The 25,528-nt window shown below is 52.9% G+C and overlaps 1 protein-coding gene across 8 annotated transcripts in view; it reads right to left on the reverse strand.

Annotated features, from left to right (window-relative positions):
• Positions 1 to 25,528, reverse strand: part of Exd (PBX homeobox extradenticle) — a 486,337-nt gene that overhangs the window by 129,237 nt on the left and 331,572 nt on the right. For 2 of the 8 annotated variants that reach the window (XR_013324046.1, XM_077706703.1), the window contains one exon: positions 10,551 to 19,144. The exons of 5 other annotated variants lie outside the window; for them this stretch is intronic. Coding sequence is in view for 2 of the 3 variants with exons in the window: in XM_077706703.1 (XP_077562829.1) it covers positions 19,088 to 19,144 (57 nt within the window). In the remaining variant the exon portion in view is untranslated. Of the gene's footprint in view, positions 1 to 10,550; positions 19,145 to 25,342; positions 25,385 to 25,528 lie in introns of those variants that run through there. One more of the 8 variants, XM_077706715.1, reaches the window with a different exon arrangement.

A 25,528-nucleotide genomic window follows, 5' to 3' on the forward strand; every position in this document is an offset into this window, starting at 1 on the left:
CCTGAGTAGTGTCGGAGTTTTTCTGCTGGTTCTGGAATTGTGTGTGCAAATCCTGGCCACAGCCACAAAATCGTACATTTTTGCGAAATTTTGGAGCACTTTAGCGATGGTGGGGTGTCACGTCACCGCCAAATGAAAATTGGTGAATTGGACGGGCAGGACCATCACTGGTGAACCCACGTCTTGGGCTTGGGAACAAGTAAGAGCAAGGTGAGGCCAACATCAAATTTACAGCCATGAATACCAGTCAGCTATTTTTTAATGTAGAGCCAGCCATGCTCCCACAACATTGATGTAAGTGACAAAGAAAGGAGGCTGTTGTAGCCAATTGGAATGTTGATGAATAGTTAGCGGCTACACGCAGCCAACGCGAATTCTGTTGCCTGGTTTGGAAGCCAATTGAAATTTTGCTGACAGGCCCAGTTGCGGGGTTCTGGATACGGTGCTTTTTTCGGCAAGTGAGCCAAGAAGTGTGCGAGTGATCACACATTAAAAAATGGAAAGGGGTGGCTTAACCACCAATCTGAGAACGGCTCGATATATTGGCGTTTGGCAAAGTTAGCTAATGCAATGTAATTTACGATGTCAGTGACCACATTACTGGCAAAATGTTCAGTGACCAATTGTTTTTAAACTTTACGACCAGCGCTAACTGTGCAGGTGTTTAGACAGCGTTACGTTTTTCATCCGTCCAAGTGCTGACACGCCTTTACGCTGTAAATAGGCAACTTAGCCAGTGCAGTACGAGTGCTATCCAAGGTATGAAACCTGCGCCACTTAGTATAGCGAGACACGCCCGAAAGCCTGCATGATGTTCATCAAAGATATTGGAATAGGAAGGCGTGGGGATTGAGCGCAAGATTCATGGGTTCTGCAGCGCGAGCTTCCCCTATACGCTTTCCGAGTTGCGGGTCACCGAAACTTCTTGGGGCCTGCCTAACTCAGCGCGATCCAAATTTCACTTCGCGCCGTAGTGAGCGCGTGCTGCCCGAACGGTATAGCGAGCCTGCGCTATGTAAGCACGCTACACGTGCGCGTTGTGCTGCCCAGTTTTCGGCTAAAGAAGAGTTTAAATATCAGTGCCTGCCCTCAAAACTGCAGCGCTGACAAAATTGACGGCGTTTCTGGGCGGTTCACAGTTCGACGGTACCGTCCACGCTATAATATATTAAGTCGGTCCGAGTTCTCCAGTGAAAGCGTTGGCTTTTGCTTAGAATCAAATGAAACGTAGAGAAGGAGACGTCAATATGCCTGCATGGTTGGTGATTGCGGTTCAGCGCACTAAACTAAAGAGCTCATGCGAAAAAAACGAACTGTAGCAAATGCGTATGCGTCACGCCGAAACCGAAACTAGTTACTGGGAACTACTTTGGCGCAGTAACACAAAGCAGTCCCAGTTAAATTTCGCCTCTCCATCTTCTTGGCGAACCGATGGAGGCGAAATAGTGATGTTCTTTTGATGGGCGAGCCGAGAGGACGATCTCGACTCGCTCCGATGACCGACGACCGATGCTTGGAGCGGGTGAGGGATGAGGACTGCCTTCCTTGCTGGATATTAGGTTTATTTACATTATTTACAAAGACTCCAACTTTACATCAGGTCAGAGTGACGGTTACATTGTCACTCTGACAGCAGCAGCCTGTTCGGCCGAGATCTATACTAAACTAGATCCCCTCTCGACCGACCCTCGACAAAACCAAACACTCCGGTTTTGATACGAAAAACCCCGCCTCCAAGAAGGGGGCGTTCAAGAAAGAGAGAAAAACCTTTCAACACAATTATTACAAATCATTGATTGGCCACAGCAACCAGCCAATCACACACATGTCCCCACCTGCGGTCACGTGACCCAACCCTCTCTCTTATGCACTCGTGGTGCGTTTCCCACGCACGCTGTTGCACCCGACCAGCAAATACAGGACATCTGCGGCCTAAAGTCACCGACCGCGCGGAGTGGACGCACCATTACGTTCAGCGGGCGGCCTCTGCTCAAAGGCCAAGCGGAAGGCTTACAGCGGTCTTTGCGAGGTTAACATCCCCCCGCGTCTGCCCTGCCCCCTCGTCTGCGCGCGCGTCGGGACAATGCGGGAGTCGCCGCTAATCCCCTCCCAGACTAAGGACACCGCCGCCTGTCGTCTGTCCCCCGGGAAGAAGCGCATCAGGCCCAAGCGATCGTCTTCAAGGCGAACGACCCGTCAATGACCAGCGCCTCCGCCGACGTCGCAGATTCCTCCAAACTTACACCGCGCGACCTTTCTACACTAAGAGGCACGATCATTTAGCTTGCCGTGAGCTCGTCATGACGAATGACCCAGCCACCTCCGACGCGACAGAGGTTCTCAGGCCAAGCGCCCCCCGTCTTTTGACACACAATAGGACGGGCACAAAACACGCTCTCCGCGGCCCCGAACTTGGCGTCCGTGCGGCTACATGAAAGGGACACGGAATAGCCGCAACCAGCGTACGCGACGCCGAACATGAGCCACCGGCGGCTTTCCTTAATTAAATGAGGAGCCCGAACATAACACCTCCGCACTAAGAATGTTGTCCGTACACTAGCTGTACGTACAACATTAACTCTCACTGCACGTTATGTCTTACTGCAGAGCAAGAACTAAACAAAACGCGCTCAAGCCGTTACGCGAGTACACTACAAAATACAATACAATACAATAATAAAAAAAAATTAACCCGGTACACACCAACCCAACCAGCACAATGCGCCGGCCAACTGCACCAAAAACGGATACAACACGGCATACTCAGTGCCTTTGCCTAGCCATGGCTTGCGCAACATCAAACAATAAACGAAGACGCTCAACTACAGGGCCCGTGAGAACAAACTCGTGGCACCCTCTACCATTAAAGACAACCAACCCCACGAAGGGTATAAATGTTACAACTTGACAACTGGATGAATGACACCATCCATCCTTAACCGTTCAGCGCATGTAGGAACATTCTTTCACTCTAATGAAAGAAAAAAAACAACACCCGAACAAAACCCAAACGCTCAAAATGAGGCTACTTCTGTACCAATAACAAAACGTTTAAAGAAAGTTCAGCGTTTCTTCACGCACTCGCGGACGCCGGTTCTTTCGGAATGCGACACAGATTGTTCGTCCCGGTTGCGGTTCACTCGCTGTCCACATGCGATGTACTGAAAGTTCATTTCTCAGTACTTCAAACACCAGTTCGCACACTAGCGCCACAAGGGGGCCCTACCTGCACATTCCATGGCCCACCATGGCCACATGCCAACGAGCGCAAATAAAGAAAGGCACTCGCCATTGTACCCAGAGGTAAACTCCCTACCGTGCTGTAACAGCGGCTCTACTCCTCAGGAAGACAGCGTTAAGATCGCCAGGCTGCGCTTCTCGCAAATCACACGACTTACGACAGCTGAACGCAACCAACACATGCACAATAAAAAAAAAACTAAAAACAAGGGGGAGAACTACAGTACAGGGACAACTAAGAATAACGCTCGTCGGAGCGAACCCTACACATAAAAAAAATAGCAGAAAAAAAAACCGCAAAACGCTAACCACTAAGTGTGCGGCAAACAACACTGAACCGTCCCTGTCTCGCACTGCACACTATTCAGCGCTAACGCCCCTTTCCGCGGCGGCACACACCGACCGTCGCACGGAAGCTGATTCCGTGTTGTGCGCCACCAGCTGATCCTACACGAACCCTGGTTCGGCTCGCGGTGTCCTCTGCTCCCGGGAGAGAAGGAACACCCTACCCGGCGGTAACGCGTACGACGATGTCGCACCTGCGGCGCCACACCTGCCCCCGCGTTCCGCGTTCTTGGGCCCGTCGGAATCGAGCTACGCGCAAGACGCCGCGGGCCGCCTGCACACTCATGCTTCGCGCACGGAAGCTCAACAATTAGGCGCGCTGTTCCGCTGCCCTTGCATGCCCCTTGTGCTGCCTCGGCGAGAGACGGCTGCTCATCGTCCACCTCCACAGAAAGAAGTTCGGCAGCTAAGACCTCTGCCTCGCGAGATTCCACGATCTCATCGGTAGCAGTGGGAACGCTACGGTGTCGCTCAACAACTGGGGTGGCTTCGGCCACCTCCACTACATTCCCACTCTCCTCATCCCGTGGCGCTCGAAGCGCCCACGAGGGAACAAACACTGTAAAAACCTTGGCGTCCTCTTCGAGGCCACCAATCTTGCGAAGCTTCGCTTTTTCATAAGCGATCTCCGCTCGCCCTTGGGCTAATTGAGCACTGAGCTCCTCAGCCGTCCATACGGACGGGCTACCCGCGCCCCTGCTACCCGCTAGCCTTGCTTTTTCCAAAGCGTGCTGGGCATTTTTGAGAGCTAACTCCGCTCTCAACTCCTCAATCTCGAGCACAATGGCACTAACCTTTCGTTCGGTGCCGCGACATCCCGTTAGCATAGTGGCCATGGTAAACCCGGAGAAAGCAAGTCAGGGCCCACCTGTGCCCGCTCCGGGTTCGGCCGGGTCGTAGTGTCGCTGGTGCAGCAGCTCGTGGACCCGATGCGCCGCTCTCGCCGCTGGGATGGGGCCGTGCTCCCTGGGCCAGAGCCCACGAGGCCTCCCGCTGAGGTGTCGCCCCGTTGAACCGCGGCTTACGCCGCCCTGGGCCGAAGCCCCCGAGGCCTCCCGCTGAGGTGTCGCCCCGTTGAACCGCGGCTTACGCCGCCCTGGGCCGAAGCCCCCGAGGCCTCCCGCTGAGGTGTCGCCCCGTTGAACCGCGGCTTACGCCGCCCTGGGCCAGAGCCCACGAGGCCTCCCGCTGAGGTGTCGCCCCGTTGAACCGCGGCTTACGCCGCCCTGGGCCGAAGCCCCCGAGGCCTCCCGCTGAGGTGTCGCCCCGTTGAACCGCGGCTTACGCCGCCCTGGGCCGAAGCCCACGAGGCCTCCCGCAGAGGTGTCGCCCCGTTGAACCGCGGCTTACGCCGCCCTGGGCCGGAGCCCGCGAGGCCTCCCACTGAGGTGTCGCCCCGTTGCCGTTGAATCGCGGCTGCTGCCGCACTGAGCCGAAACTCACGAGGCCTCCCGCTGAGGTGTCGCCCCGTCGATGCTTGGAGTCTGGCTCGTCGTTGGTCGGAGCCGAACCTTGCGTTGAAGGAGTCTCTCCGCAGTTCCCCACCAGCTCCAGCCGATGGTAGTGGTCATCCTGTCGACTGCGCCAGTTAAATTTCGCCTCTCCATCTTCTTGGCGAACCGATGGAGGCGAAATAGTGATGTTCTTTTGATGGGCGAGCCGAGAGGACGATCTCGACTCGCTCCGATGACCGACGACCGATGCTTGGAGCGGGTGAGGGATGAGGACTGCCTTCCTTGCTGGATATTAGGTTTATTTACATTATTTACAAAGACTCCAACTTTACATCAGGTCAGAGTGACGGTTACATTGTCACTCTGACAGCAGCAGCCTGTTCGGCCGAGATCTATACTAAACTAGATCCCCTCTCGACCGACCCTCGACAAAACCAAACACTCCGGTTTTGATACGAAAAACCCCGCCTCCAAGAAGGGGGCGTTCAAGAAAGAGAGAAAAACCTTTCAACACAATTATTACAAATCATTGATTGGCCACAGCAACCAGCCAATCACACACATGTCCCCACCTGCGGTCACGTGACCCAACCCTCTCTCTTATGCACTCGTGGTGCGTTTCCCACGCACGCTGTTGCACCCGACCAGCAAATACAGGACATCTGCGGCCTAAAGTCACCGACCGCGCGGAGTGGACGCACCATTACGTTCAGCGGGCGGCCTCTGCTCAAAGGCCAAGCGGAAGGCTTACAGCGGTCTTTGCGAGGTTAACATCCCCCCGCGTCTGCCCTGCCCCCTCGTCTGCGCGCGCGTCGGGACAATGCGGGAGTCGCCGCTAATCCCCTCCCAGACTAAGGACACCGCCGCCTGTCGTCTGTCCCCCGGGAAGAAGCGCATCAGGCCCAAGCGATCGTCTTCAAGGCGAACGACCCGTCAATGACCAGCGCCTCCGCCGACGTCGCAGATTCCTCCAAACTTACACCGCGCGACCTTTCTACACTAAGAGGCACGATCATTTAGCTTGCCGTGAGCTCGTCATGACGAATGACCCAGCCACCTCCGACGCGACAGAGGTTCTCAGGCCAAGCGCCCCCCGTCTTTTGACACACAATAGGACGGGCACAAAACACGCTCTCCGCGGCCCCGAACTTGGCGTCCGTGCGGCTACATGAAAGGGACACGGAATAGCCGCAACCAGCGTACGCGACGCCGAACATGAGCCACCGGCGGCTTTCCTTAATTAAATGAGGAGCCCGAACATAACAGTCCCCCCCCCTTTTCCATAGCTTTGTCTTCATTGCCACAGAAAGGTATCCCCCAGTTATAGAATATACTGGCTAGTGTGCCGAGGGCCCGCTCTCTCCTACGGGGAGGTGTGGCGCCGTCTGCGATGGATGCCCATGGTGGCCGATTGGGGGCGCTGCTTGTACGGAGCGTGCCACCTCTGTAGCTCCGCCGCGGTTTTCCGTGTTGGTGCGCTTGGTTCGCTGGCTGCGTTGGCTCATTTATTGTGGTCGTGCTTTATATCCTGGATGTTTGGTTCTGGGTGTGGGCGCCTTCTTTTCCTGCAGTATTGATTTGTTGATTGTAGGGTTTATTAGCGCGCCGACGCAACGCAGGCGATGAGGCGCGCAGTAGTGGAGGGCTCCGGATTTAATTTTGACCACCTGGGGATCTTATCTCATACACACAGGCGTTTTTGCTTCTCGCTTCCATCAGAAAAGCGGCCGCCGCGGCCGGGAATCGAACCCGCGTCCTCGTCTGCCTACAGTGTATTACTTTTATGGCGGTGCCGTTGGGCAGCTTTTTATTGACTCCGCTTGTGCCAACTTCATCTCCAGATTATGGCAAGCGTCAAGAAGCCGCGAAAGGAAAGCACGTGTTTTGTTCCGCTGTGCACTAGCGGGTGCCGTAGCAACAGGGAAAATGTGTCGCTCTTTAAAGCACCGACTGACCCTTCACGGTTGTCAGAGTGGGAAAAGCGGATCAAGAGAGCGGTCAGGAAGCTGACGCCAAATGCGGTAGTATGCGAAAAGCACTCTGACGATACCTGCATTGAGCGTTCGTTCAAGATAACAGTGAACGGCGTTGTGAACGAGATCCCTCGCGATAAACTGCGGCTCAAGCCGGATAGGGATTACCCGATGCACCTCATACCGAAGGTACGTTGTATTGAATGGAAAGGCCACAGACCTTTGTAAGCAGAAGCCGGTTGCGAAACGGCGCAGGGTAACCACCGAGACGCCGGACGAGGAGACGACAAAACGTGGCCGCATTTGTAGAAAACCACAGAAGCTTCGATCTTCCCGAACCCCTAGGAGAAAATCAGGCAGCACTACAACTACCAAAACTTAGTGAAGGTCGTCGTCCTTTTGATTCGTGGATGAAGCTCGCAACAGCACCAGCTGACACGTTAACTTACGCGAAATGCGAGACACAGGCGAACGACTTCTCCTATCTTTTCATTGAGAAAATTGTACTTATCATTTGTACGATGTTCAACTACCGTGTAATGGTGGAATAAATCATGAAATGTTGTCGAATCGTATTTATTATTTATCAGCCAGGCGCAACGATTACAAAGCTGCATACCGAGCGCTTACGTTTCAAACCTAGTGATATCGTTTAAATACACTCGGAAGCACATGTAACGTAGTCAAACATCTACTGTATGCTCAGGCGACAAGCAAGAGCTTGTTTTATGTGGGACGGAGATTGCGCATAAAGGCCCGTTCATACTCGCGTTTCCAGTTAGTCAGAATCTTAGGAGCAATCACAGTTGAATAAAATGACGGACCTGTCATTAATCAGCCAGAAGTACGGTTTAAGAGTTAAAGGGATCGTGAAGAGAAAATGCATTTGTCCTTGCTTAATTTTGTCTGCTAGAACGACCTTTTGAGAACATAAATCCCAAATATTTTCATGATTCATTACTTCTGGAATTTAGGAGGCGCCTTTGAAATTCTCCTTTTGAGGCGCATCGCAAGCGACCATGCGCGCATCGTCGGTCGGCAGTGCAACTAGTCACGTCACGTCAAGTACATTAGAGAGTTCAACGCGTTCAACGTTCTTTGTGTATATTGTTCTGCAAAGCTGCAAACCCGATATTTTAAAATAATGCATCCTTTATTAGTTGCTAAAAAACAGTTTTCTATCCACGTGAGCGGTGTCGTGACCGCTTCAGTTGTCTGGCAACCATTGCAGCAAAACTCAGACCTACTGGCTGTTTGTACAGTTTGTAGCGCTGAATTTCACGTTCTTTCGCCTAATTCTCTTCGGAATCTCACCTTTTTTGTGTGAAATAGCACAGAAGCGCTCAGGCAAAAAAAAAAAAAAAAAAGTGCCCCGTATGCGATTGGAACTTGACCTCCGGGCCAGCCCAACATTGCGGGCAGCCTAGTCGGATACTTTATCCACTACACTACCGACGTGAGAAGCGCAGGTGATGAAGAACTGCTGTATAAAAGCCTCTTCGCATTTGTACCCAGAAGTATGTCGTGTTTTCATAAATTCTAATCAACCCAGAGCTTTAACCGCCAACTTACTGTTGAACGCTTCTGCAGTAAGCCAAAGGGGAGTGTATGCAATCAACGAAACAGCGTTAGCAGCATTGTTTATTGCAGGAAACAGGAAAGCAATCGTCGAACTGCGTGATGTTGGGACTCGGCGCTGTATCGCTGCTTCTCGCTAGTTATTTTTGCGCTTGATGAGTGAATAATGGATGGGTTTTAAGTTCTGACTACTCGAAGTTCCTTCGATAAACGTGTTTATGTAATAAATTCTCACTTTAAGCGTTCGGTCATTTATCTCGTCAGGTCAGACGTTTCACGTTCGCGCATCTCACGTATACGGGCTACGTGAGACAGATGTCGGCAGACTTGTGCAAGAATATCAGGCTAGCAAAACGACAGTTTAGACTCGTGCGAAACAGAGTAAACAGTTTACGAATGCAGTTTAGTTAAAACGTGGTTACTTCTGCCTGCGCCACTCGCCCGCGTTGTTGACTGAAAGTTCGACCATGTTGATCAGTCGCATCAGAGATCAGACATCTCCCCGCTCAGTTGCAGGGCGAGTTTCATTATGGCGCCGGTGTTGTTGCTTTACCTGACCCTTCGCGAGCCCGCCCTATGCCGACATATTGTGCAGACGAGGGAGAACTATGATTGGCTGCTTAATGACTTACTGAAACGTCACTTCACGAGCATAGGCGTGCGCAGAGTTCTCGATTAGGGGGGGCAAAGTCTTACCGCTGCCCCCCCCCCCCCCCCCCCCTTCGCTTTCCAGCAACTCCCGACTTCTTCCCACTGAAGGGCTAGCGGTCCGAACGCAGTGCAAAGAGGGATGGTTATCAAATTTTTATTTCAATGCGATGGAATTGCAACACATACAAAATATTTCTGAGCAGAAATTTTTACTTTAATGTGTTACATTGGCAAAATATGGGCCAATTTGGCGCCCCCCTTCAGATGATTAGGGGGGGCGGCCGCCCCCCCTGCCCCCCCTGTGCGCACGCCTATGTTCACGAGTTGAGGAGGAAAGCCTCGGTGAAACCGAAACTGCATTTGTTTTCCTATTTGCCGATATTGGGTAACGAAACGGGTGTGCATTGTTTGTTTATCACGGTTCCACGGTTCCACACACACACAACACAATTTTTTGGAAAATCTCCTCACGACCCCTTTAAGTGAGGTGCTACAAAGCAGAAACGCTTGACGTGCGCAAAGTAAATCCCCAGCGATTTGGCGTAGTTTGCTTTTGCTCCAATGTGCTAGCCACAGAAAAGTCACCTGGGATGTGTACAAAACCTCAGAAACGCTTCAAAATTCTTGTAACTCAATGCTTGTTTTACCGAGGTTAGCGCCAACGACATTTAAGTCATCATCATCAGCAGCAGCCTATCTACGCTCATTGCAGGGCAAAGGCCTCTCCCATAGATCTCCAATTATCCCCATCCTGTGCTATCCCGGACATTTAAATTTAAGTAAGAATATATTACCCCGGTCCTGTGTTATTCCGGACCTGTATATAATCATGTAAAATTCGAAGAAAAAAAATCTTTCCACCCATTTTATGCGTGAATTTTGCGTGAATTTTATGCGTGAATCTCTGGAGCGAGAAATTTGGTATTAACGACAGTAAGCTTCTTCCGCACACACGTCTGCTAGGCGCACAATGTGACTACCGCTCATTTCACGAGCTGTTTGTGAAATAGGCGGCAAGAAAGACGCCGCCGCATCGAACACTACCAACGTGGTCATCTATACGCTGCGCAGCCTGCTAGTGTCTTGCCAGCGAAGTCATCCAGCGTAAACAGCGGTGGCACAGCGAGACTCGTATTTTGAATCCAAGCTCCGGATCCGCTGAAAGGGGCAATCGATACTGTACCTGAATAACGGCCAAACTTGCAGCACGACCTCAGTGGAACGACCTTGCGCGCGTGAGTGGAGGGCAGCGCAGGCGAGGCTCACCGCGAAGAGGTCCCGCGAGGCACAGATGAGCACATGGTCGAACTTCACTTGAAACCTTTTATTCATCTTCGAATCCCAGTAACGCAATCATCGTCCACATATATACACAAGCGATATTTGTTTCTGTAAATCGGGCCGGGTCAACCAGAGGAGGAGGAGGAGGAGGAGGAAAGTGATGGGGCAGATAAAAACGCACAATGAGACCCGCGCACTATTACACACACTCCGCTGCGACTCGGCGAACGGCGCAGGCGTCGAAAGCTTCCTCGGCGGGCAGAGCGGCTGTGGGGACGGTGCCTGCTCGCGCGTCCCACGCGGCACTACTGCCGAAGCGGGTGGCCGTTGGTGGGGAAGCTGCGCAGCCCGCGCCGTTCGCCGCCCCAGGCTACACAACGGGAGCAGGGTCCCTCGAACAGAACTAGACGCGCACTCCGACGCTCTCGTCACAGCAACCTCCCGTAAAAGCTGCTCGTACACTTCGCCAGAAAGAGGGGAAAACAGAAGAGCCGCTGCTATACATAACCGGCCGCCTTCCGCGAGAACGGCGAGAGCCACGCCTGTCGCTTACATATATTGCTGCCTCTTTCGTCGGGAGGAAACACACTACGCATCAGGCGAAAATAGGTGTAAAAAAATGCAGCCCCGCGCGCAACACTTGCGCCGAAAGCTCGCTCCACATCACACGCACACGCACACACGCTCAGCCGGCACAACAAACAGCGGGGACGTCAGGCGGCGTCGGGGTACGTATTTACACGCCAGTTGCGTGAGCGCGGGCACGTCTCGAACACTGTACACACAAGGTAACAGGTGGGAGAAAAGAAGACTGCTTTTTCAGCCCTAGATGGAACGCCGGGGGAGGGGGGAAACGCGACACACGCACGCACACGAAGCGCCGGCCGGAACTCCGGCTCACGCGCACCACAAAAGCCAACGGCACACACACACACACACAGTCCTCACCAGCGCCTTCATCACAGCGCGCCTTCCCAGCACATGCTACCCTGTGTTTAGAGGAGTGTATTTACAGTGGTGTCGCGTGCAGACGCTTAAACTGCGAGAAACGCGACATTTTTTCAAGCCACACATTCTTGCCGGCCAACAACACTCCGCCAGGTTGCGATTAAGCTTCGCTTTCTGCCGATCCCGCTCGTCCACCAGCTGGCCAGGCGCTCACATCCGAAGCCCCGACGGCGCGGCGCAACACGAGGGGCAATAAAAACGCGCCCTAGTTTTTGAACTAAACGACAATCACTACTCACGTGGTTGGTGCGCGAGTAAGCGGCAAGTCGACTTGTGCCAATTCACGACTGGCGCAGCTCAAAATTAACTGTCAGAAGTGGCGCTGAAACGAACTAAACCTTTGTGAGACCGAGCTGGGAAAATTAGCTCGAAAAATACCGCCGCCCCCGAGGTGAGATGATGCAGGTATGTACAAAGACGCTGTTTTAGGGCCCCATTCCACGAAGAACTACTTTCTCCAACCTTCAGCTAACTTTTTTTTCTCGAAAAGATGGAAGGCGAATTTTTAAGCATTAGGTGTGCAAAACCTTCTGTGCATCTGTAATTTTCCAGCACAGCCTATGAAGGACGCATAGCACTTGGCGACGTAACTGTGAAACGGCGAACTCCACTAGAATTTTTATTGCTAGAATAATTACAAAAATATGAAATTAAAGCATGCCCAGAAGAAGAAAAAAACGACTCTACAAGGTATGAACTTTACGTTCGATCCGACATTACCACAGTGACTGCAGCCATAAACGTCGGCTTATCATTAGACGTGGTTTGTCGCCGACGGGGTCAAGCATTCGAAAAACTCGCACAAAGCTGTACTGCACCTATTCTACGCCCAAAACCACGGACTAATCAGGCCAGATTTGCGAGAGGGCTGGAGTGCGGGCGTCAGACGCTGACATGGGTTTTTTTTTTACTGCGGTTTTTTTACTGCGAAACGGCGTCAGGGCCGAGCAAAGCTTTCGACGCGTGGAAAGGGCCTGCACGGAAATTTTCGCGAGGCGGTGTTTCACGGAACCAGGCCGGAAATGTGTTCTGCAATCGAGCTAAGCCAGAGCGGCATGATGGCGCACCCACGACGATACACACATTTCCCAAGGAAGCCAGCACCTCCGAAACCAAGCAAACTCTGCATAACCTGCCAGAAGGAATACGAAAAACCCGCGGCATTGCCTCCTATTCGATAGAAAGCTTCGAACAGCGCGCTTACTGGAGAACGATGTCGGTCAAGTGAGCGGAACGGGTCACTGCTGGGACCCCTCCTCCTCACATCGACAGAAACAGCCCCGCACCACGGGTGGCCAGCATCCCCAAATAGCAGAGGGAAAGCACGCGCCAAAACACCTCCCGCTTTTTCACCTTCAGGAGGGAACAGCAGCTGCGACCAAGTTTTCGTTTTCCTTAGTTTCCTTTTCGTGTCGGAAGCAGTAGCCACAAGCGGGCACGTCGCATGAGCTCGGAGTGCAGCAAGCAGAGTTCGAAAATGCAAAAAAAAAAAAAAAAAAAAGAGCAGCTGGTTTACGGCGTTTTTTCGCAGCGGCGCGAAGCTTTTCAACTTCAACATTTGAGCGCGGAACAAGTTCTTTCGAGCTTCTCCCCTCACCGCTCCCGGTTCAAGAGCGGCGGCGAGCGAAGCCAAGCACCAACAACAAGGCGCTGAAATTTTGCAGACTAAAGACAAAGCAGTAGCTAAAGCATATAGATAAGCTCAGACACTTCCCGCAGCCTCGCTTTCCAAAGATTAAGTTATAAGAGGAGCCAGCGAAAGGGTTCAAAGTATAATGTTCGTAACTGGTCTTCTCGTAAAGTTTGACAGGGGTCTAAATGACGCGATTTCAGCCCGTACGAACTATAGTCAAATTGACGACGCGTTTGTTGATTTTAACCATGCTGTGAGGAAAAAGCAAACCAAGAGGACAGGAGCAGATTGAGCATGAAGGCTCAGTCCTGTTATTTGCAGTCATCCGAGGCTCTCCCGTATGTATTCAGATCTCTAGACAACGATCCGAAATGCGGCTGACACGCGCACAAAAAAAGAAAAACCCACGGCGGAGCTGGCTTCAAATTACCGCCAAAAATAAGGAGAATGAAAAACGAAAAGCGAGGGAAGGCAAATCAAATTAGGCCGCGCGGGGACGTGAGGGCAATATGACAGGGCGAAATTCTTTTGCACTTGCCACCGCTATCGACAGCGCCGAACTTTTCCACTGCGTGAGCTACACCCCGGAATCGATGGCAGCAATGTGCCTGCGGCCACGTACGCGCCCAATCGAACTAATCCCGCCGAGAGTAAAGAAGGGGAAAAAGAAAAGTGCGCTCATCATCGGCGGCACTCTTATTGTCGGGCGTCAGTGCACCTCCGAGAAAAGCGCCGCAAAACGAAGCCCAGGAATTTCACTGCCAATGGCTGGCTGCTGCTGCTCTCGAGTGTGGATCACGGCCCTACGAGCATTCCCCCCGACCGGGGGCTATCCACGCATCGGTGGGTCCCTGCGCAGCCTCCGATCGACGACGACGCTACACCGGCCCAAAGGATGACCTCGAACGAGTGGCAGATAGCAGACGTATGTGCTAGGCCCACTTTCTGCGTGTACGACCTCCTTGAATCTGACCATGCCCGGAGCGCAAACCACCTGCACTTTATTTCCTCTAACGTAGAAGGCATCAGACAGCCCACCTAGCAACGGTGCTGCTTACCCCTCAGAAACGGCTGCTTCGCCCACATCGCTGCTGATTTCGTGTCAAAGCGGCCAATCAACGACAAACTGCTCGACGCGTCGTACCGATAGCTGCGGGGGCTTTTCAGCAATAGCTCGAACGCAGAGAGCGGCCGCGGGCCCATCGGCGTCCGAACCAGCCGGAGCCCCGGCCGAGACTCGGGCCAGCCCGGGTTCGCGGGCCGTCCCCCAGTGCGCATGCGCCGCACAGGCTCGCCTCTCCCTCCCCCTCGCCCAGCCGGCAAGCGATGCGGCGACCGCGGCTGCAAAGATCGCGAGAGGGGGGGGGGGGGGGGGGGGGGAGTGGGCGTGCCCGGGCTCGCTGATTGGGCCAGGCGAGGAGGGGACGAAAGCACCTTGCCCAATGGGCGACACGCACCCCCGGCTATCTTAGCGCTGCACTAGTCCCCTAACCGTGGCCCAAGCAGCACATCTCAGACACCCTTCGCCCCGCTGCTGCTCTTTCGGCGCGCCAGAGAACGCGCCCATGTCGCTGCGTGTTACTAACCCACTCCTCCCGAAAAACTTCCCGCCATCCCGAGGAAACTCGCACGGGGGAGGAGAGGGTGGCCGGTAAGCGGGTCGAGCACGCGCCGAACGGGCGAGGAAAAAGACTCCTTCGGAATTAATCAGAAAAGTTGCGTGCCGAGGCGCCGCAGTGAGATAATGAGCCCGATCATAATCAGCGCCGCTCGGGGCCCCCCTCCCTAGAATTGCGCCCACGCTGCCCGCTCGCCCCCTTGCTGTTTTCTGCACACCTACAGTGGGCCGGCAGAGGAGCTGGCGACGAGAGTTTTGATGCTGCCTCCCCGTTTTTATCTCCCCGTGCAGGCCGAAGCGGAGCTAAGCGGCGTTCGCGTTGCCAAACTTCAGCGCCACATTCAGGCAAGCAGTGTGCGAATGTCAAAGCTGTGGACATCGATCCCGAAGAAAAGTCCATGCCATCTCTGGCGCTCAAATTAATCTCCCAAAACTACAGCCGCCCACTGCTATCACCACTTGTTACCCTTGCGTAGTGCTCGCCTGTCAAGGTCGATTAATAGAAACGAGGACCGCGTTGGCTTACTAAAATAAGGGTTTTCAAGACGAGTCATTCGTTTGGGGCTAGAATTTAGGCAAACAAAACCGTTGAGAACAAACTTGAGCGAACACAACCGCCGACGCCCTTTGCCTGCAAGGCGCATTTCCCGCCACCACCAGGCTAGCCCCGAAATCAGAGTAAAAGTTCCCTTGGATATCAGCGAAGAAAATAGGGGAAAGAGCTAACTCGATGATCAACTTAAAGGTTTGATCCTCATAGACCACTCGTTTAGTTTGCCCGCTTGGAGGCAACGTTTTCCTTCCTGCTAGCACGTGGTTCCCGCTTCTATTGCGGTCCTCGTGCTTCCCTCCTTACGCCACGACCGCATACGCATTCGTTCGCCGAGAAAACTATCTTTTGTCCGGTTGTTTGTAAGGACTAGTTCTGCTCCCTAAACGGCGGCCAGTAGCTTTCTTTTTTCAACACAAACTTTTGTTCGCGCTAGTAAATGTCTAGTCCTTGATTTGGACGCTGGAATTTCGGTTGCTATTGAGCATTACAATTAAAATCGTTTTATTCTTACCCCTTCCCACCAAGGCCTTGCTAGAGTCGCGCCAAGACCAGATTTTCCTCTCTACGCAGCTACGCCTGTAAGTATTCACAATAATTCTGGCGCGAAAGCGTCGCCCCGTCTTTACATCAAAGCAATGGTTGGATTAGCTGCGCGACGATACTGAGCGCCCGGCCACTTTGTACTCTGCGTCTTACAGTGATTTTTTTGCACACCACATTGACTGGAACGACGCTTGAGAATAAAATTTTGCAAATGGCCAGTATATTACACCCCAAATAAAAATCAACCAGGCCTACATGTGGCACCATAGAAAGGTCCAACCACGGCTACTTTCGGAAGCGGGTACAGAAAGATCGGGCTCCTCGACGTGTGAGCACTGAGCGCCCACGGGCACATTTATACGCAACGGCCGTTCCCTCTCACTATTTTTGGGGTAAATAAGACGCTGGCCTCCCTGTGGGCGTACGTGGGCGCTGCCTGAGAGCAGGCGAAACGAGTGGCCACCAGTTCGCATTCTCTTCAACGAGGCTCAGCCGTGAAACGACCGACAGCCACCACCGGTTCACAAAGAGACTCTCGCACAGCTAATAGCTTTCATACCAACTTTAATCACTCGTTCATGAAAGGAACAAACCATCCACTCGTTGGCGATATTAAAAACTCAGTCATCCGACACCGAAGCGGGGGAAGCTCCTGGCTAATGGCGTACATTAACAAAGGCAGCGGCGGCCGACACCCTGGGGGCCGCCATGCCGCGCGCCACGTCACTGCAGCGAACCCGCGACTACCGCGCCTACTCTCCTTCTCGGTAGTGGCAAAGAAAAAAAAAAAAAAAAAGAAAAGAACCATCAGAAATCGCACCTGGAAATTTGAAAACCCGGTTCTTGTTCGGTCGAGCAGCAACCAATACATGTTAACACGCGTGGTCAATTCAAACACAAGAAAACGAAAAAAAAAAAAAAGTACGCTATTTCACACCCATCAGGCCTAATCTGGAAAAGGCTGGCTTCTGATCTTGCATATAGTTTCACTCGTGGGGCGCAGCTGACTATGGTTTGCAATGTAAGGCCAACTAACAAAATGGCCGATGCGGGATACAGGGAACCGCTATTTCCAGTCCACTGCACATAGTTTCGTTTTGTGAAAACGGCTGTTACGCTGCGCAGGTACGATCTGCGAACAGTACCCAGCTTGGCCTGATGCGAGACGACGCCCGTGCACAGCACGGAAGCGTGTCGCCAAACAGAAGGCATGTTGCACTACAGTGCGGAGAACGATGACCGTGCACCCGTTCCATTTAGGCCTGAAAAGTTGCAGCATTGGAAAGAAGAAAAAAAAAAAAGGGGGGGGGGGAGGGGGAACACCGCACAAATCCTCACGCCAACAGCAAGTACTCGCGCACATTTTGACAACGACAGTATGAGCCCGGCAAGCACCAACAAGCCGGCGGCAGGCGAACATTGCCGGCGTGTGAAGGGGGTGGTTTGCACAGATGGACAGAGGAGCGACCGTTCGTACCTTACACATCGGACAGGCTTCGGAAGATGTGGTGACGGGCTTCGCAGCAGCCGCACATTCGTTCCCACGCGCAAAACAACTGGGGAGGGCGGGGAGAACAGAAAACGCGTGCGTCAGTCGGTTTTTGAGCCCCGTGTGCGCGTCCGCCACGTAGGCTGTCCTAGACTGGGCTGCAACTTTCGCGGCTGTGGGAGTCGGGCTCGCCGCGGGCTGACACTGACGGGCTGGTTTGTTCTTTCTCGTTCGGCGCGCGACACTGCCACGTGACCTCATTAGGCGTACGTACAAGTGACGTCCCGCAACTGACGGGGTCACGGGCGGACAAGCAAAGTGGACGCAGAAGATCATTTTAACAGCGGAGTAAAGTCCACCGACAGCAAGCTCGCCTTACTGCTAAGACTCGTATTCAGCCACCTGGGAAGCGCAAATTGGTTGATTGATTGATTGTGGGGTTTAACGCGCCGACGAAACGCAGGCGATGAGGCGCGCCGTAGTGGAGGGCTCCGGATTAATTTTGACCTCATGGGGATCTTTAACGTGGGCCGAAACCTCGTACACATGGGCGTTTTTTTTTTTCTTTTCGCCTCCATCAGAAAAGCGGCCGCCGCGGCCGGGAATCGAACCCGCGACCTCGTGCTCAGCAGCACAACGCCTTAGCCACTGAGCCACCGCGGCGGGTAAGCGCAAATTGGTGCGGGCGAGGCTGAAAGATTACCTTAATGTGTACACTATAGAGAGGCTGCCCAGATAAAAACACGTCCGCAGAAAATGTGCTCCATCAGGAAGAAGAAGCGCAAAAAACAGCTCGGCCAAGGAGACTTTTACCGGCAGCGGCGGCGAACCTCGCATCCTTATTCAGGCAAAAGCTGCACCCAGTATAGGACACCAGTCGCGGACAAGCAACGGTTTTCCCGCGGCGTCACGAGGTCCCGAGTTCGGCGCCAGCAGCGATGCCAACGGTTAACATTAAGGCCCACAGACCGACGCTGGTGCAAAGCGGTCTCAGATGTCACTACGACGAACAGTTAAATCCCGCAGGCGTCAATGCCGACACGACAGGGGAAGAAGTACACGGCAAGGACAGCTTGCTTTTTTTCCAAAAAAAGAAAAAAAAAACCCAAAAAGAAAAAAAGAGAGAAGCACACTGTTTCTTCTTCTTCTTCTTCTTCAAGTCCGGCTCCGAATGGGATGGAAGGCCTGCCAACTTGGGCGAGCAGGCAGGCAGGCAGGCAGGTGGACAGGAACCGCTCACAGGCTGCGGATCCCACCGTCGGTGCAAGAACACCTCACTTGTCAACTACACGAGCGCGCGCCTCGAAGCGGCGTGGCAAGCCTCGCGCACGGCCTCCCGTCCGAGAGTGGTCCATTGTCCGTAGCTTTTTTGGATGGCGGTGAAGAGGAACGCGAAAGACGCAGAAGCGGATCTCCGAGTGTCGCGGAGCCAGGGGCGAGTCCTGAACAGCAGCAACACGGGCAGGCAGCGCGCAGGGTCAGCAGCAGCGGTGGCGGTGGTCGCGTCGTGCCGTCGCCTCTCTCCCGTCGGCCCCGTGGACTTCTTCCCAGCCGCGGGCAGCACGACGGCTCGGCCAGCACACAGAACAAACACACGCACGCGTGCACACCGGTGTCCGTATTTGCATTTGGTGGCGGCCTTTCCTCCTCTTCCCCTTCCGGGGGAAAAAAGGAAAGGGGGAAAGAGGGGGGTCCCGCGTAACGTGTCCCTCGCTCTGTCTTTACAAATAGCCGGCGGTTAGGTCGGCAGGCGACGACGACGCGACACTGGCGCTGCCCTGCGGTAGAGAGGAGGAGGCACATCAGAACGCTGCCCCCCGGGAGGACTGCACAGGGTGAGTCAATCGCACAACACTCCCCGCCCAGGCCCGGAGAAGAACTGCCCCGCAGCGGTAAAGCCAGAGAAGACGGCCGAATAAAAACAGCCAAGGCTTCGCTCCGCGAGTCACTCTGAAAAGCGGTACAGTACTTCAGCTACTCGCGCGACTCACAGAGCAAGGCTTTTGAACAACGTTGGCGTTATTAGCGCTTCAAGAATGCATACACCCAGAGCACCGGATACTAAACACGCACCCCCGACAGCCAGACGGTCCGCCCCAGAAACGACTGCCCTAAGACCCCCACGCAAGATATACGGGACGAACCACTCAAAAGGAGTCCGCGAGTTGGTCGTTCGTTATGTAAACACGCACTAAGACCTCTGCTTTCGTTCTTTCAAATTCACTGCAGTCTGCTTACACCTGCTTATTGACACGAATCAATCCGTTTACCGTCCTCGTCAGCTGAACCTGAGAGTGGCGCCTCACCCTCCACATATTAGGGGAGGGGACCGTTGGTATCCTCAAGTGGAGAAAAGCGCGCGTTTTGGTGAACTGCGCTCCGTCCAGCACGTGCAAAACAAAACTAAAGGCCGTTTCAAACTTTTCAAACTCTACAAGTCCCTAGAGCGCTGGCATTTATAGGCGCAAACTGGCCGGTGCCCTCACGCGAACCACGACGCAATGCAGGCCAAAGAAGGCCTGCATTGAAGGTCAGCGCTGTACATCAGGCCGAACCGCGATGCTGCTGCTCCCCACCGTTTCTGTTGTGTCACGTTTTTACGAATATACCTCCCATCATACGTAGTTTGTTGCCCTTAAAGGTAATTAGGTGTTCATCATGGCAAGGTAAAAGCAACCCTTAACGTGGGCGAAAAAAGAGGTAACAACACAGCGCCTGCTCTTATCCCTGCGTCCAGTGCTGTTTTTGAATGTGTGGATATGTTCGCTACAGGTCGGAATTCAGTCATCGAATAGGCGCTCGATTACGCATAGCTTTTCTGCTTGTTTTAGGAAATCGTCTTGTTGAAATAAACCTATTCCGAGAGCCAGAAGGCAAGAAAAGAGTCGAGAATGTGGTACCCCAATGAACGCCCAAGAAACCGAAAGTAGCGTTTCAACACAGGCTCAAGTGTTCTGAATGGGGAATAAAATTACAAATCATGCCCGACTAGCGCTGCTTTTGGTAATCGCGATATCGTTCTCGGCTATAAAGAATCCTAACGAGCACACGCCCACAAAAAAGAAAATAGGTGCGAGTAAAGTGTTCGACGGCCAACGAAGTTTTCCAGGCCGTACATCAGCCGACACCTTCACCGTAGGCAACAGAGAGAGATGCACGGCGCCGTGGCAGACATGCAAACGAAGCTGGGCAAAGTCGAACAAACATACCCACTCTATTCGAGAGGCACATCGGCACGGATAGGAGGAACACTGAGGAGACGAAATAAAGGAGGGCTTACGAGGAGAGGAGAGAGAGGGCTGCCTGCACACGACTGAGCACAACGGCCACAGAGCTTACAGCGAGCGCGAACGACACACGCTGCACTGGTGGCGACAGAGTGGAAATCGCTAACCTTCGGACCGGGGGTCTCTGGAATGCGTCTCGACAAGGGCTACTTTTGGAAAGGCGTAGAGGGCAAAAGAAGCTCCCAGCGGACCACTACGATTGGTGGCAGACGCCGGCTAGTCGGCCTTCATTCGCACGACCAAGAAGGTGGGACTCGGGGTGTTGAGCGCACTGCCGCACACTATGTATAACCACAACATCCGCCAACACATGGCCTCAATCTGCGGCTCGCAATCGTCTCGTATACTCACGCTCTCAGTGCTTTTTTTTTACATAAATGTGGCGAAATAGGGTGCACCCTACACGAAAATACCAAAGACGGAAGATGGCGCGCTTCACTATACGGCAGAAAGCGGATCTGAGGGGAATGTCTCTATACAGCTAATAGCCTCCCGGTGGCGGATTGTGAATGTCGGGCCATTTGCTATGTTGACCTGGAGTCGCAAGATCACATCGACTGAGAAGATCGTAGGTTCAGGCCAATCGGTGGGTTTGAGCTGAGCTAATTTACTTAAAAGAAGTTGCTTTAGATACCAGAAACAACTTGAGAGCATCGCTGATGGAATGACCATCCGCTCAGAGTGACACCTGGACCCATTGCCGCGCTTCTGCTACGCACTCAAGAGTTCCAGAAAAGCGATGTTCCAGAAGCTTTGATAAGTCACTACGGTTTCCTAAGTAAAAGCGGTATTTGAGCAGCATGACTAGAACACGTTAGCAGCAGGGTTGCTGTTGGCACTCAGAATGCGAAGCGGATAAGCAGGCCTGAAGACAAAAAAATGACGTACCGCCTTTCCGCTAAAACTACTGGCATACCAAATCTAACAGAATTCACAGTTTACTATGCTCGAAATTGCTTTTACTAGCAGTTTGGTATCAACGTCCGTTCAGCCTTGGACAATGCGCTGTAATTGTTTGGTAATGTCATCTACATGCTCACATACTGCAGAGGGCACCGGTAGGGTTACTCAATTAAATTTTCAAACTCGGTTTGAAATAAGGCAAATTAGCGATCACCTTATCTTTGGCTCGCTGGCTCACTGGCTGAGGTGTGGCGCTGCTGGGCGCAAGATCGCGGTTGCGATTACCGGTGGCGGCTGCGCTTACTGACGGAGACCAAACACAAAAAGCGCCCGTGTGAGCGAGATTAAATTATTAGAGCGAAAGCCCTACTACCCTACATTTTACAAGGTCATTCATCGCGTCGCAAGTGACATTCAGCGGCTGGCGTGCAAGCTGCGCCTTTTTTATCGCTTCGCTCGCTCGGAGCCTCGCCGCTTCTGCACCCTTCGACTAGGCGGGAATGGAACGACCGATTCACCTGCGCGTGCGCTTCAGCGCAAGCGAACCACGTGACTAGGCGAGGCCTTAGCGGCTGCTTCTTCGCCGCCGATGGCGCGCCGGCGAAAGGCTGAATCCAATCATCGAGCAGATATAGCTACGCGGCTGTCTGCGTAATCTCAAGTGAAGGCAAATTTTCACGAAATGCTGCATAGCCCTTGCTTTCGCTCCTGATAACTAGGTGCAGCCCTCTTTTATGAAATTACTACGGCCTAAACTTTTGCGCAGCCCTCCCCTTCAGCCAGCCTCATAGCCCAGGTGCAGCTTCGGCAAGAGAAACCCGAATTTGAATAGGCGACCTCTCGCGGCGGATATTCACCTGGCAATTGAAAATTAGCCCCGTCCCACAAGCAAGCCTGGTCATAAAATCATAATGTTATACGCATCCCTCATTAACCCTCTGTTCGGGCGGCGTATCGACTTGTCCTGCTTTTCCTGCGAGCGCAGGGCACTTTAGGGGCCCGGCTTGTTGTCGAACTTCGTCCGGGGTCACGGCATCTACTCACGCGGCGTCACGCGTCCAAACCGAGGCCTCGCACTTCCCCCGGTCGGCATCGAACCTCCATGGCTTGCTCGCCGCTGTCAGTCCCATTGCGCCACAGACGCACACGCTTCTCAGATGCAAATTGCTGAGGGCAATCTTAGCGCTACGCCGTTGCCACAGAGGTTGCCGATGCTAGGCCGCAAATAAGCACACAACGATATAAAATTTAAAAAAAATCACGAATTAACGTATAAATTATGCCAAATTAATGAACTTTCAATCCACTGTCTCTATAGGCTACGGCGCCCTCTCTTGACTGTTTTCGGTATCAACGCCAGGATGATACTGAAACTAGTCAAAAGAGGTCGCCACAGCCACTCTCGAAAACTGCTTTAGTTTTTTTTTTTTCATTTGACAGAGTTGCGTAAAGCACAAATGACCTGGCTTGCACCTCTGCGGGAGATATTTAACATTTTTCCCGACCCACGGACATATACATTTGCCACTAATATAGGTTTTGCTAGCATTTCGCGCCCTCCCATTAAAAAAAAAAAAAAAAAAAAAAAAAAAAAAAAAAAAAAAAAAAAAAACTTCTGTAATCTACTGAGCAAGTTATGGTAGCTCATACCCTCTATTTGTAATTTTATTTTCCAGCATGATGGCACCCAGAAATGTGCAATTAAGATTATAATGAGGCGGAATTTCTGTATGCCTTGATGGGTACGTATTTTTTGGTGTCCTGAAATATCTCAACATTAAGCTCACAACGCATTTTCGGCTATGGTGTGCCAGCAGCTGCACAGCGTTTTGAAAATTTCCGTGTAGCTGGAAACACACCTAGGACTTGAGAAACAAACGCTGCTACAATTACAGCGTTGCAAGTGAACTGAATTTTAGCCGACCAAGTGATGTTAAATTGCATGCAGTAATTAACCAAACAAAGGGGTTTCACCTGGCATACTCACGCCAGGACTATAATTTCGCTCCGGGGGGGGGGGGGGGGGGGTGGCGGACTATGGACTGATTTAGACTGCTCCCCCCCCCCCCCCCCGGTGCCCTTTCTGTTGGTGATGCCCAGCGGTTCAGTTGTCATGAGACTCCCCGCCGTGTCACACCCAGTGGCGGTCCCAAGGGGGGGGCGAAGGGGGCGGTCGCCCCCCCCCCCCCCCCAAAGAGGTCCTCAGTTTCTTATTTTTAGTTTTTTTTTAAGCATTACACTTGCGCGAAGTTAAATCCCAGCGGGTTGCACTGCATACGCGCACACGCCTCCATGGTTATCACCACCTCCGCAGAATTGGCGCAAGGAGAGGAGCGATTCTTTATTCGCCTCGCCCCCCCCCCAAAAAAAAAATCGCCCCCCCCTCCCCCCCCCAAAAACCAATCTCTGGGACCGCTACTGGTCACACCCCTCGGTCGTGATGAAACTTTCAGCCGCACTGCATGCTTAGCCGTTACCGCACACTTTTCAGACGTACGGCGACTCCCACAGCGCCGATTAAGCCATGCCGATCTCCTAACCCACAATGAGACCCTCTGACATAGCGACAGTGAACCGGCAGAATAAAGGGGCAAGGCAGGGGCAAAACAGAAGCAAGACTTCTCCGGCCATCGCCAACTAGAATTGGCCCACTGCGACGTTACTTCTCGCGACTACGAGCAACGTGTACAACCGAGACAAAGCAAGGCAAGTTCAACACAAGCTCAGAGCAACAAGTTGTCAGTTTTGAAAGCAGCAAGTAGCTACAGCTACACGTTTAACTGTGGCTACTTGCAGCAATAAGCTTCTGCACAGCGACAGGGATACACACAAAAATGTAGAACTCCCTTATGCAAACGCACAAAGCTACAGGTAGCAGCAGCTGTGAAAAGCTGCGGTTACCTGTAGCTAAATATGTACTGGTCGCACAATGAAGAAATAAGTTGGCAATCCTGAGTAGGTTAAGGTGCTAGAACATACAGCGAGACCTTGGTTCCCGAACTGTGAAAATGGCGAGGGAACAGAATGCAGCAAGCCAGAGAATAAGCGCTGTGGCACGTGATTGAAAACTGTACCATGTAACTGAAACTGTACCACATGGCTAAAAATGAATAGCGCTCATGGTTATGCAGGCGACAGACAAAAGTTGGCAACTTAAAAAAAAAAAAACGGCGTTATGCGCAATCAAACACTGAGGAAGACACGCACGCAGCGAACCGTCACATGCAGATACCAAGCAGTGAAGGCCCCGCCCGCACAGACATTAGAGAAGGCAAAAATAAGGGGCGACTGCACCAAGAATGACTGAAAATGCATCAAGCAGACTGTGTGCCCCACAAAAGGACGCAGAACAACGTGCTTGTAGGGGCTCGAACTCTTAAGCATGTGCAGGTGTCGTTAGAAGGAACCAGAACACGGGCTACTTAGGCAGTTCAAGTAGTTACAGAGCTCAAGCACATTTCTCCTCCGCTTGTAGGGCACTGCCTCCCGTAGGTGCATTTATGAGAAAGACCCGGTTGCAGGTTCTCCCAACCGGAAAGACACTTTGCAGAAACATTCGCGCGTGCTCACCAAACGCTGTTCTTTATCGCCATCGAAGGCATGAAAGGCTTTACCTTCAAGTCCCCCCCAATTTAAACTCTCAACTGTGGCAAGTGCAGACCTTGAAATGACTAGACGTGTTCTAGCATAGCAGGCACAGGGGCAAACAGTGCGAGAGAGGGCAGAAGGGCGTGCAGTGATTCCGAGAAGTACCAGAGGACATGCTGAGGCACTGACGAGCAGGTCGAGGCGCGCGCGTTCCTAGCTTTGGCGGGCATAGTGGGGGACCTGGAAGGGATTGCGCCAGCGGGGAAGGAGAGAGGGAGAGAGAGAAAAGTCTCAGGGTACCGCAGTCAGCACTTTCGAGATCCACGGCGGCTGATGAGAAGAGCCGGGGCTGGTTCACGAGCGGAAGAGGTCAAACGCGGTACC

The sequence above is a fragment of the Haemaphysalis longicornis genome, unplaced genomic scaffold, assembly GCF_048455015.1.
Source record: "Haemaphysalis longicornis isolate Haplotype H1 unplaced genomic scaffold, Haemaphysalis longicornis Haplotype H1 scaffold_1, whole genome shotgun sequence".
In the NCBI taxonomy this organism is placed as follows: domain Eukaryota; kingdom Metazoa; phylum Arthropoda; class Arachnida; order Ixodida; family Ixodidae; genus Haemaphysalis; species Haemaphysalis longicornis.